Source organism: Bombus pascuorum, chromosome 1 (assembly GCF_905332965.1).
Source record: "Bombus pascuorum chromosome 1, iyBomPasc1.1, whole genome shotgun sequence".
In the NCBI taxonomy this organism is placed as follows: Eukaryota; Metazoa; Arthropoda; class Insecta; order Hymenoptera; family Apidae; genus Bombus; species Bombus pascuorum.
Genome location: NC_083488.1, coordinates 3,283,450 through 3,295,477, shown reverse-complemented (window position 1 = coordinate 3,295,477; position 12,028 = coordinate 3,283,450). Strand labels below are relative to the sequence as shown.

Here is a 12,028-nt window from a genome sequence, read left to right as displayed (position 1 = left end):
GAGGCATCGAGAAGATGTCGAAGCGGTGTATCGAGCTATTGACCTCGAAAAAGGAGGAGAAGAAGCCTCGGAGCTTCATTGAACGAGTCGAGAGGGTCGATACCGCGGGCGAACGGAAGAACGTGAAAACAATTTGAATCGCGGCCGGTTGCATTCATTTGGGGATCGGTTTTGGAACGGTTTCTCCCTGATCCGCATTTAAGTTAGCCTCACGTTCGGCCGCAGCACGTGATCCAGCTGCTCGAGAGGAATCCCACGTATCCGTGACGTCACTCCTATCTCGGCCCTCTTGGTCGAACACCAAGCTGCACGAGCCGATACCGGGCGCGAGCGCGAGACTTCTGTCTAGTCGCCTGACTTATTAGGAATTCCGCTCGTCCCACGTGCAGAAATTCGGCTGCGCCACGTGCATTCGCCGGACGCACGTTCTTATAATTTGCGAGACGTCGCTGGACTGCTTAAACCGACGCACAGCCCTCTTTCTACACCCGGTTCTTCGATCCTTGTCGACCGAATCGGTTCACCGTTCACGGCTCTTGTTAGCCCTGCTACCATGCACGTACACAGACTCGCGAAAGTATTCAGATGCTTGTAAACAAATACCTTTTACGAGCGTATTACGCGTTACATTTTCATTAGCATTGTTACGATATCCGGATGTCTTCGTCCTTAGAAAGTGTTCGTGTGATTGCTACGTTGTATCGATACTTACTCACTTTTGGCAGTGGTTTGAAGCTAGCTAGGAGCTACAAGGAGGTTACAAGCTAAGATTCGAAATAAGAAGAATTATGTTACAAAATTTATGCGACGAGTATTTGAATTCTCTAAATTTCTCTGCTATCTCTTCCTACCTCGTCGATATCTTATCGATATTTATCAAAAGTTGCTCTTACTTCGTGTGTTTATATCGGTGATTTTTAACGTTTAACACGTACTGTAAATTTATGTAAATACTTCAACATATTAATCTTTTTAATCTACGTTTCGCCGAAATTTCTCTCCATTCAAGCTCGCTCTTTGAATCGCTAACAAACTCGTCTGCTTATTTGTAATGGAAACAGGAGATATCGTAACAATCGTGTTTCAAGTAAAAATGACGAATGTTCTCCGAAATCTACGGACTACCCTCCGATTTCATTTTTTCGCCGAGATATCATCGATCTCGTAAACGTTAGTTTCGTGGCAGAGGTGCCTTTTTGCGAAACGAACGATCAGCAGCCCGCATCATTCCTATTAATCACCACATTATCATTTAATTGATACTCTCGCGGCATGGCGTATAATGCCAGAAAAATATGCGGAGGCAGCGTATTCTTTCGGCCGTGCAGGAACTTTTTTAGCTCCCCTAAATCATGTCAGATAATAAGTCTCCGCGAATGTCCTAACGTACGGCGTGATAATTCACGATGATAGATATCGTAGCCGAATATTCGCATAATCCTTTCTTTATATTGGTCGATCAAGGGAATAAGATTTGTGGTGAAGCATCGGCGCCCCGTGGATACGCGCATGCCCCCTTCGTAGCTCTCTAAATCTTGCGCCATTTTGGACCATATTCGGTCACGCGACTTTTCCTTTCTTCTTTTCTTTTCTAAGAAGAACGCAGACCTTGACAATTTCAGACGCTCCTAACGTTAAATAAAATAATCGAAGATCACAGGAGAAAAACCTGGCAAGTATACTTTCGATTCTGCGGAACTTTACAGAAAAACAGACGAAAGGAAAAGAGGACGACGAGAAATTCTACGCGAAGGATATTCCACAGAAAACGAAGAAAAATCTTTACGATTATGCGTTTCTTATGTACGTGATACAAAAGAAAGTCTGTAAATCTGACAGGCAGGCTGTAAACAAGTATGTAGTACTTGGAAGAAACATCAAAGAACCAAGCTAAGGCGGTCGTCGGAAGAAAAGAAGAACGCTCGTATATCGTAAACTTCTTGTATGAATTAAACAAACTGAGTATCCGATATAAGCAAAACATTAACAAACTGACCGAACATCGAACAACACATCCATCCTCCACCATAGCCTCCAAATCATTCACTCCCTTCTCAAACCTTTCCGCACTTCCATAGAACTTTAGAAGCCTCTACAGAATCTTTCGTCATTTGAACAAAACAAAAAAAAAAAAAAAGAAAAAAAGAAAAAAAAGGAAAAAGATAGAGAGAAAGGGAGAAAAAGAAAGAAACGGTAAAAAAGTTGGAAAACAAAGGGGGAGGAAAAAAAAGGAGTAGAGGCACGGAGTCGCGGTTCAAGCCGGTAACGCGGGACACGGTGAAGAGAGAAGAATGCTCGGTATAGATCACCGGTCCAGAGCGTAACGCGGGGCATTGGTTACGGTAGGCGAGAGCGTGTAGAAACGCGCATTGTCGAGCTCTCATAAGACCAGGAGGAAATCGCGCGCGACAATAGAAGGAGAGTCGGGGCACTCTTCGTGGCAATAGAGGCCGAACGAGTCGGTTGGAAGAAGGTGTTGCGCGCGTTCGTCGCATAAGAAAAGTACCGAGCCGATGTCTCGACGCGGCCGTCCCAACCAACTCGGGGAAAAATCCTCCTTCGTCATTGTTTCGCTCGTTTCTCTTCCTTTCAACGTTATTTATCGGCCGGTTGAATATTCAGCCAGCACCGGGCACAAAACCGTCGGGACACAATCAGAGGAGCCATTTGGACCTGTGAGAGGCCAAGAAAGTTGGGAACACACGAGCTGCCACACGGTATTCTGTGAGACGCGAGTACCCGACGACGACGACGACGACGACGACGACGCGAACGCGTATAAACGTAAGAGAGTCTCGGCCGTGCTCGCACACGCGCGTTCCGCGTGGATATTGTTGGGGAACGAGGTTGGACGTTGGACGAGCAGCACCGTCAACGCGAGTACAATGCCGCAAGAACGGCGGAATGCATTAATATTAATAGTGGCACCGAAGGAGTCTCCCGTAACGGTGGCTGGAGTCAGGTGAGGCTGTTCCTGCATGAGACCTTTCTGATGTTCACCGGCGAAATCTCTGAATGTCGTCTCTCGCGAGAAGATTCTTCTTTTTCTTTGTCTTTTTCACGTTGTTTTTGCTCCTTCTTTTTCGGGTTTGTTCAGTTGTTACGTTTTTTATGGTAGTTTTAACGAGGTTGCACGAGCTGATTCAGTTTGTCGCAGTTGATGCCGGTTGATGTATCTTATTTGGCGAGATTTTGATACGCTCCATCTAATAGACTTTCCGCAGACACAACTTTTTCTACGATCACACGTATTTTATCTTGGTGAAGTCGATTAGTTTGATAATTAATAAATTTTCTTCAAATTAATCCCCAATGTAATATTCTCAACGATAGAATCTTCTTGTAGACGAACTGTATCGATCGTTAATCAATCATAATCTATGTTTAAAGTTAAGAGATCTTCGAATATCGGAGTCCATCGACTTGGCTTTTTACCGGCTCGAATAATCGAATGAACGTTCGATCGCTAGAATTTTTTCACCAGTAGCGCAATTTTTTCTCGAATGGCCGTGTTTTCACGCGTACAAAGGATTCGGCCGACCGCTTGTTAGGTTGGCAGCCCAAGCAGAGGCATACTTGCCATTCGATAAGGTTGTCGCCTGGAGCATTGGTTACGCCTCCGAGGTCGCCACCCGTTTACGCCCACGTAGGTACCTTTTCTTTATCATCACACCTTCACGGTTACTCGCCGTTCCGCCGTGTTACACGAACCTCTGCAGTTTAACTGTTAAACCGTACCTGCCCCGCCATTAGTACGTGCGAACGTTCAATTATATCATCGGGGTATTTTAATCTTTGTCCGAACGAACAGCGAAATGCGATCGAATAGTTTTCTAGACGAAGAACGACCAAGAACTTCTGTTTGTAGCGGTTATTGCTCTATGCAGATTTTGTATCTTTTTAATAGATTTTGATTTACTGAGTCGAACAAATATTTAGAAAACTTCCTCGTCTTTTGTAGAAAAGAAAATATTTTACACGGATCGACGACTCTCTCCAAATTTAATCTTCAGCATTAATACCATTAACCGAGATCCCGGTTAACGCTACACAGTAGAGACAATGATCTACAAGCGAAAAACAGAGGTCGGAAATTTTGACGAAATCTCTGTGAAGATAAGAGAAACCGCGTCGTCCCTCTGGTCTCACTAGCCGTACAACAATATGGGCTGATGAATTATTGTCAACATCAGAATGGGTTAGGACCTTCTGCAGAAATTTCATACATACATGTATATGTATATATATACATACATATATATATATCTGCAAGGCGGCATCTTCATAACGCGAGCAAAGGATTTTGATAGTCTTGTAGGTTCAGTCCTAAAGAACGTGGCGAGATGGAGAATGAGATACACCGTGGCAGATGCTTTGTTACGCACTCTGGTGCATAGGTGTATGAGTCATCGTTGTATTAATTAAACAAATCCCGAGGATGCATAATTCCTTCAAGTTCAAGATGCACGATTTTTTTTTAATTCGGTTCCTCTTACTCGCGAAATGCATAATTTTTTCATTCGACTTTCTTACATTTGCAACTTTAAGAATAATAACATCTTCTTTTAATTTTGCCTGACCTCTCAACCTCTTTTTTATTTATTTACTTATTTATTAAAATTAATATCGTTATTAATAAAAGAAATATAGAAAATATTCTTTACTAATAAGTGGAAGATTTAGAACAACACGAATTTGAACGATAGGTTATCAGCGTTTGAGTTTAAGAGGGTACGCGTACGAGGGTATGCTAATTTCGTGAGTTAAACGCGCGTAGGGTAGATTAGGCTTACAATGATACTTGCAGGGGTTATAACGTAATTTAAATTAATGAGAGAACGAAACACGAGCATCTCATTACGTATCAGACAGATCTTTCTCTTTTACATTCACACTCATATTCTACCAAACTTAATGTTTCGATATTCCATATTTAATGTCAACTACATATACATATATATATATATATAAAATTACTAAGCTGAAAGTATACTGGAAGTTCAATCCACAAATGAACTCTAACCAACTCAGTTACGTCCAAACACAGTCTAATCTCCGGCGTGTTTAAAAAACAGTAAAGACGATACAGTTCGACGGAGTGAGAAAAGGAAGTAGAAGGATTCGACTGAAGAACCGAACAAAGAGCGGTGACGGGGAACGTGTGTGCGTGGACGCCGGGGGAGAAATAACACAGCTCGTGAAATGGCTTAGGAGAAGAGCTGATCCGACTTCGGATCGGGCCAAGGCGTTTCGTTGGTCGCTTGACCTCGTCGGGTAATAAGAATAAATGTGATTCTATTACGGGTTCAATTGTTACTGCGGCAGATAGGCCGTCCTCGAAGCCTCCGACGAAAGAGGGTAGATGATCGCGACCGATAGCACGGTCCAGGATGATTTTACCTGTACCGACGTCGCTTTTTCGCTCCTGATTGCCACCGATATCGATATTTCCATGATCTGAACGATTGTTCGTGGCTACTGAATTAGAATTGCGTCCTGGAAATAGTTCGCCCTAATCAAATTTGTCTGTTAAAGTGTTAATTGCTATTTTGCAGTTGCAAACGATTGCAGATGTGTCGACGAGTAAGTCGACAATTGATCGAGTTGGTTTGTGGTTTATCTGATCGTAGGAACTTGAAATGCGATTTTTACAGACAAATGTAGTTTCGTTTGTAGATATTAGCAGTACGTATTTTACACTGTTAGAAAATTTCGCTTGTAATTCAGAAAAAAAAAAAAAAAAGAAAAGAATGCTGCTATATATTTTTGAAAAAGTTTTACAGGGTGCTGCTTCATACGATGGATTATTAAAAGTTAAAAGCACATGTTCGTAAAATAAGTTGGCATTTTGTATACTTTTGAAGCCTGGTTGATATTTACGATGTCCAATCATCAAAGAAAAATCACACAAATATCAGGAATTCGAAGCAACACCGAAAACTCAAGCACTCGCGAGAAATTACTCAACAGGATAAAACGTACTCACCGTGCGTTGACAGAGGTAGGATTTCCAACGTCGTCCATGGACGGTTTCCTAGAATGAAACCACGAATGAAATTCGTTATTGTTCGCCTGCAGCTGCATTAGAGCGGGGTATTTATACGTGCTGTACAGATTAGGCGTTTGCCACATTCTGCTGTACATTTCCGCGTCCATCGTTCTTTTACTGTCTCTCTGTTCAATCCCTAAGAGACCAACCCTCAAAATCCCACCCCATTATGTCTATTCATAACCCACTACTTCAAAGTACCCTTCCGATCACTTCAAATAACTCAAATATCCATCGAACAAATCAGATCCTCTCAAGTTGACAAATCACCAAACAATTTCTCTCTAACAACGTTTCTTTGCCCAAATGACACCAGCAAGAAAGAAACATTCATCCCGTCAGTGTTCACCAAAAGATCACCGAAAGTCAGTGAAATCGAATCGAGAATCAAAGTTATAATACGATAACCAAAATTTCTCCTCCTCTTCGCGATACAACTTCGTCCAGAAGTCTATTCTGTCAAATTTTCACGTTCACAAAGCGTCACTGAAACCTTGTCCGAAAAGAAAGTTCCAAAGTTGAATTCTCCTCTTCTTTGCAAATTCGTATCCAAGCGAGTAACACGTGGTTGAGCAACGACTCGACGCGAGTGGACGTTGCGAAGTACAACCCCCGATGACGAAGAGGAATAGAAAGGGAGGAAGAAGAGGACGAGCGCGCGAGTACCGCGACCGAGGACAAGACTTTTGACAGGCGCAACACGCACGCGGTCTGAGGGCGTGTGCATAAGTGTCATCGAGTAGAGGCGCGTGTCGGTCTCATGCTCGGCCTTGCCCGAGCCACCCCCGTCAAACGTCACCCCCACCAGTTGGTTGTCGCTCTCTGCGCGCGCCCCTAGCACGACTTTCTCGCGCCACACGCGCGCCTACCCCTCGACCAGGGATGTTTAACCCCTGGGCGAGTCTGTACGGTTGCTCGAGAACTCGTTACGTCGCTGTTAATTGCGAACGACGTGGATCTCGCGGGTGGTTTTCAGGTAAGCGATGGTCTTTTGGAAGAGTTTAGGATCGTTGTTCCCTGAAAAATGCTCCATACCCGTACGTTATATAATCGTTCTCGTTTTATACTTGTCGGGGGAGTACCGGAAAGTTTAAATTCAACTTCGGTTGATGGTTGTACCACATTGTTTTGCCCGGAGCTTGTTTATCGTTACGTTTTGTACGTGAAGACGGTGTCAATGTCCCGAGACAAAACAACAACATGAGTCGCTCTCGATTCGCATCGTACTCTGACTCATGTGCCGCTACATATTGTTTTGAGTATCATATTTCTAGGAATATATCGAAAAAAAGGTTCACATCACAATTGCTACGTCTTCCGGGACAAAGTTACGCGATCATGTTTTTTTGATCACGACACGCAAGAAGTCGGTGCTCCATCTTCATTTGCTTGAGATCAGAAGGGCTACGATGCCAATAAAACGGGCTATCTCGATGGTGGATTGTGTATCTGTGTCTATGCCACAACGTCACCCCTCTTTCGATCCGAAAGTTTCTCTCGAAGGGAAGATCACCTATTAAAACCCAATGGGATTATATTCTTAGAATGTATTAATGTTGCCAGAATACAAACTGATATCGCACCGATATATGTATATATTTTCCCCTTCTCCAATAGATGAAAGAGATAAAAATTTAACTCTGACTCTTCTTAAGCAATATTTTTCTCTCGTTGGAATTTTAATACGCGTCATAAATATCGAAATATCGAAATACTGAATTTTTTTTAGCAAAAAGAGCTACAAACATCTATATTTTTATCGATACGTATTACGAGAAAGACTTCCGATCGTTATGTTAAGGGATTTTGTCAGGAAATATGGGAAACTTTCACCGGCTTAATTATGAAGCACAACCAAGCAACCTCTCATTAGCAAACGCACGATACTTTTCCTACGAAAGAAAAAGTGAAGCGTAGCCTGGTTACGCTAGATTTTATAACGCCTTAACCGGTAACTAGTCCGGCTGGTGCACGTCTACAGAGAAGCTCGGAGCCTAACCGCTGGACGTTCCTTTTACGAAGACGTTTCCTATGCTGAACTGTTACGACACGATGATGCTCATTGCCACCGACGATGTAGACGCTACATAAGTGCTAATGAGCGCTTCTTCTACCAGATTTCCATCCTTTTCTACCTTTCTCATCGATTACCGATCCAATCGTACGCGTAGAATGTTAACGAAGAATTTTTTATCAATTTCAACGAGTGCTAATAATATTTCTGATATGGCCAGAAGAAAGAGCTGTTAATACGAAGCTTAAAAATATGTAATTAGAAGAAACGAATTCAATAGCAAATTAGTTTCGCGCATGAGTAAAAAATAGAGTTGATTGGAAATTTATGATGACTAATAATTACCAGAAATAGATTATTACAGAGTTATAAATATGTATAGGGTTATAGATTTGCAAGCGTAGATATTAAATACCAATAAATATAGAAGGGTAGAAATATCTCTGGGTATTAAATTCATCTTTGACACGATACGATATTAATCATCTGTAATTGAATTACATGCACGTGGAAATTGTTCTGATCAACGTGTAGCCACGATAGATATGTTGGAATAAATTCTGGAATGTAGACACAGTGTTCCGTGTTTTGTCTCGAATCGATTAAAGCATGTGTGTAATATGTAATTACCGGTTACACGTTTTATGGCAGGCTAGATGGTTTCCTGGTTTCTTTTAATACTTGATAATCGATTCACGAGGTGATAAATAAGGTGATACCTTCGAACGGGAATATTAGAAGACTCGAGTTATCGACATCTTTAATACAGCTTGCTGCAAGCTCTTTGCCAGCTTTTCAAAAAATTCTCTTATTTATTAAAACCTCTTTAAAAAGGTTGGTCGAAAGATATTTGCAAATTCTTCGCAAATATATCTTCTTACCGTATAAGAGGAATCTTACGGATTTTTTACATTTTTTACATCCAACATACATAGCAACAGAATTAACAACGTCGATATCTTTAAACGTCTTCTACGCGGAAGTATCAAAGATCTCTGCACTGCCTCGAACAACCCCTCTCCGAATCACGCACGAAAGAACCAAGTAACATTCTCTCTAAGCTCGACGCGGAGTAAAAATGGATTTGGAGCTGGTCGGTGTGTCCGTGGCAAAAAGCACCTCTCGCGGGGTTCACGAAGGTTGATCGAGCGCGGCGTGTGTGTGCATGGAATGGAAGGGAGGACGCAAAGAAAAGGCTTAAGCCGAGGGTTTCAACGGAGGGCAGAAGTAAGTATCCGATACCAAATTAAATGATAGGACGGCGTGCGCGCCGCTACCGGAGACCTGTCCTCATTCCAGCGCCATTTTCGGAAAACAGCATTTCATTGCCGCTGCAGCCCGACCAGGGTATAAGGAGGGTGGTATAAGGAAAAAAACTGAAAAAACCGAAAGAAATAGAAAGAGAGAGACAGAGAGAAGAAAAGCTCTCTCACGCGCACAGGGACGTACATAATCGCGGACAATGCGACCCGTATACGGTTCCAGCGATCGCGGTAAAAAGTTATTTGTCAATTAATACACGCGTACCGCGTAGTTAGTCGCCATGAATACGCATGGAGAATACACGAAGACGAGGAAGCAACGGTGGCCACCGGTTAATGTTGTCGCATTACGCTGATGAGAAGAAGCCAATCATAGGGGGATCTTTACCACGGCGGCGGCAGATGGCGAAAAACACCACGAATCCGAGCGGATCGGTGGAATCGTTTCTAGAAGAGCACGGCCACTACAATGGAATGCTTTGACCGGATCCGATGCCCGTTCAAGATCCTACGGGACAGGATGGATCTTGAAGCTGCCCCGTCAGCCTGTGATCCTCGCTGTCGATTCGCCACGCATTTTTAGCAGCGTGCCGCACAAAGCGCTCTCGAAATTGGCTTCACCGCGATACGCGTGTCCCCCCAACGGCCGTGCTCCCGATCCTCCTTCTTCCTCTTACGTCAGCTCTCTGTTTTCTGCCTTTCATTCGCGCGTCTTCCATTCTATCCTGTTAACTCGAGAAAGACGAGCGCGAACTCGTGAGTCGAAACGAAATCGTTACAGCTTTCTTTTTAATAATCCGTGGATAAGAAAATTATTCACTTGGATTACTATGTTTCGATGTGCTCGCCACGAAGCTTCTTAATACCGCAGGTGAGTGGTTTGCGTCAAATTCCCTTCTCCTTGATATACTTGTTTATTGACGATAAAATTTAAAATATGCGATTGATACAGAGAAAATTTCAGACGAACCAACCTAACGTTTATCCATCTCGCATCATCGACACATCGTTACAGCCATATTCGTAATACGAAATACAAGATTTATATCCGTAGAATCTAAAATCATCTGGAATAAGATTAACTCGCGTTCCATACCAAAACCGACAGATGCGTTGATATTTGTGAACGTGAGTAATTTCCAGGTTGTAGAGCGTTACAGAGGATTAACGTAGAAGACCTGGTTTCGCTATTGGCATCGAGAAGATGAAAACGATGTCCTCGAGTAGTTGCGCGCCACACATTTTCCATTAAAGGCGGACGGGCAAGAAGAGCAACGAGCGGCGCGCGATTATATTAATTAGCGAATACCGTGAAACCCGCGTAGGCCGAAAAGAAAATCCGCCACGTAGCAAATATATATCGATGACGGGGCGAAAAAAGCCGGAATGCAAAAGGCCGAGGGTGAGGGAAGCGGTTTGGCACATTTTTTGAATCGCAGGAATGCCGATACAAGCTATTAGAGGGAGAGTCTGGGGCTTCTTACGTGGAATCGTTAACCTCGGACGGTAGCCACCCGATAAAAGACATCGCGGACGAGCTCTGAATTAATGAATCGAACGGATGTAAAACTGTCGCCCCGGCTAACTGTCAGAAGAAACGGAAACTGTACCGGGACGATCCTTGTAACGATAGTTTCGCGGCCAGCTGGACACGGCCGCTCTTACGCCCGTTAAGGATTTTTTCGTTTACGCGTAAACGTAAGTACGTCTACGTGAATAGACTATGTGGATACACGTTCAAATCGTTTTCGAGTTTAACTAGGGAAGTACACGCTGTGTACAATGTTTTGCAAGCGTTAAGAAGTTGTACTTGATTTACGCAGAATGCTAAATTTCCGAGTTTTTGGCGCGCGTCGTTGGAGTCTGCCTTCTTTGAAATACAATTTGTTTCCCTTCCTTTTCTTGTAACATCGGCTATCTATCGCATAGGTATTAGATCGCGTGTAAAAGGAGAACTCGGCTGATTAATCGATACATCGAAATATCTTATAGTTTTAAAATACTATCAAGTCGGAGCTATCTGTAGTTTTCCAAAAGGATCACATTCTCATTTATCGATCGCATCGAAGAAGAAAATTATAAATCACGTTAGTCGATGTTAAGAAGATGTATAATGCGAATCACCATTCGCTTATCTCATATCGATTGCAACAGGGAGACGAATCGAAGAAGACACCGCGACACACCGTGAAAGCTTCAAGGTGGATGGCGTCGAACGATTTCATCGGATTCTCGCCGCAAGGGTCAAGTATACGAAGAGAACCGTACGATAGAGAGAAGAGGAAGGCGCGGCAGCGAAACGTGCGGAGGAACAGAGACGGAGAGACGGAGAGCGTGCAAAAGAACGAAAGAAAGAAAGAGAGATGTTTGTACGCGCGCGTGTGCCTTGTGGTCACCCGTGGGCCTTCCATTCAACCGGTGGCTCGACTCGCCCACTCATTCCTTCATTCATACACGCTGCACGCGATTTGAATCGATAAGCAAACCACGGAAGCGAATCTTTCCTATTGGCTTGGCCACTGCCTCGTTATCCGCGTTTCTACACGGAATTCTCCGTATTCCCTTCTTTCTCGTCAATCTTTCAGTCCAGCATATTGCATCGAACGAACTTACTATGTTGTTTTCTCGAGAAAATAATTTTTCTTACATCTTTGTCAATTCTCGTGCTTTTTCAAAATCCTATTATTACGTAGTATTAAAATT

General features: G+C 43.2%; 1 protein-coding gene across 9 annotated transcripts in view; it reads right to left on the bottom strand.

Moving 5' to 3' along the window:
- The window catches only part of LOC132905372 (klarsicht protein-like), a 262,601-nt gene that overhangs the window by 91,889 nt on the left and 158,684 nt on the right, over positions 1 to 12,028 (bottom strand). For 7 of the 9 annotated variants that reach the window (XM_060960377.1, XM_060961204.1, XM_060957033.1 and 4 more), the window contains exon 22: positions 5,987 to 6,034. The exons of the other annotated variants lie outside the window; for them this stretch is intronic. In XM_060960377.1, coding sequence (XP_060816360.1) covers positions 5,987 to 6,034 — 48 coding nt within the window. The remainder of the gene's footprint in view (positions 1 to 5,986; positions 6,035 to 12,028) is intronic. 9 annotated transcript variants of the gene reach the window in all.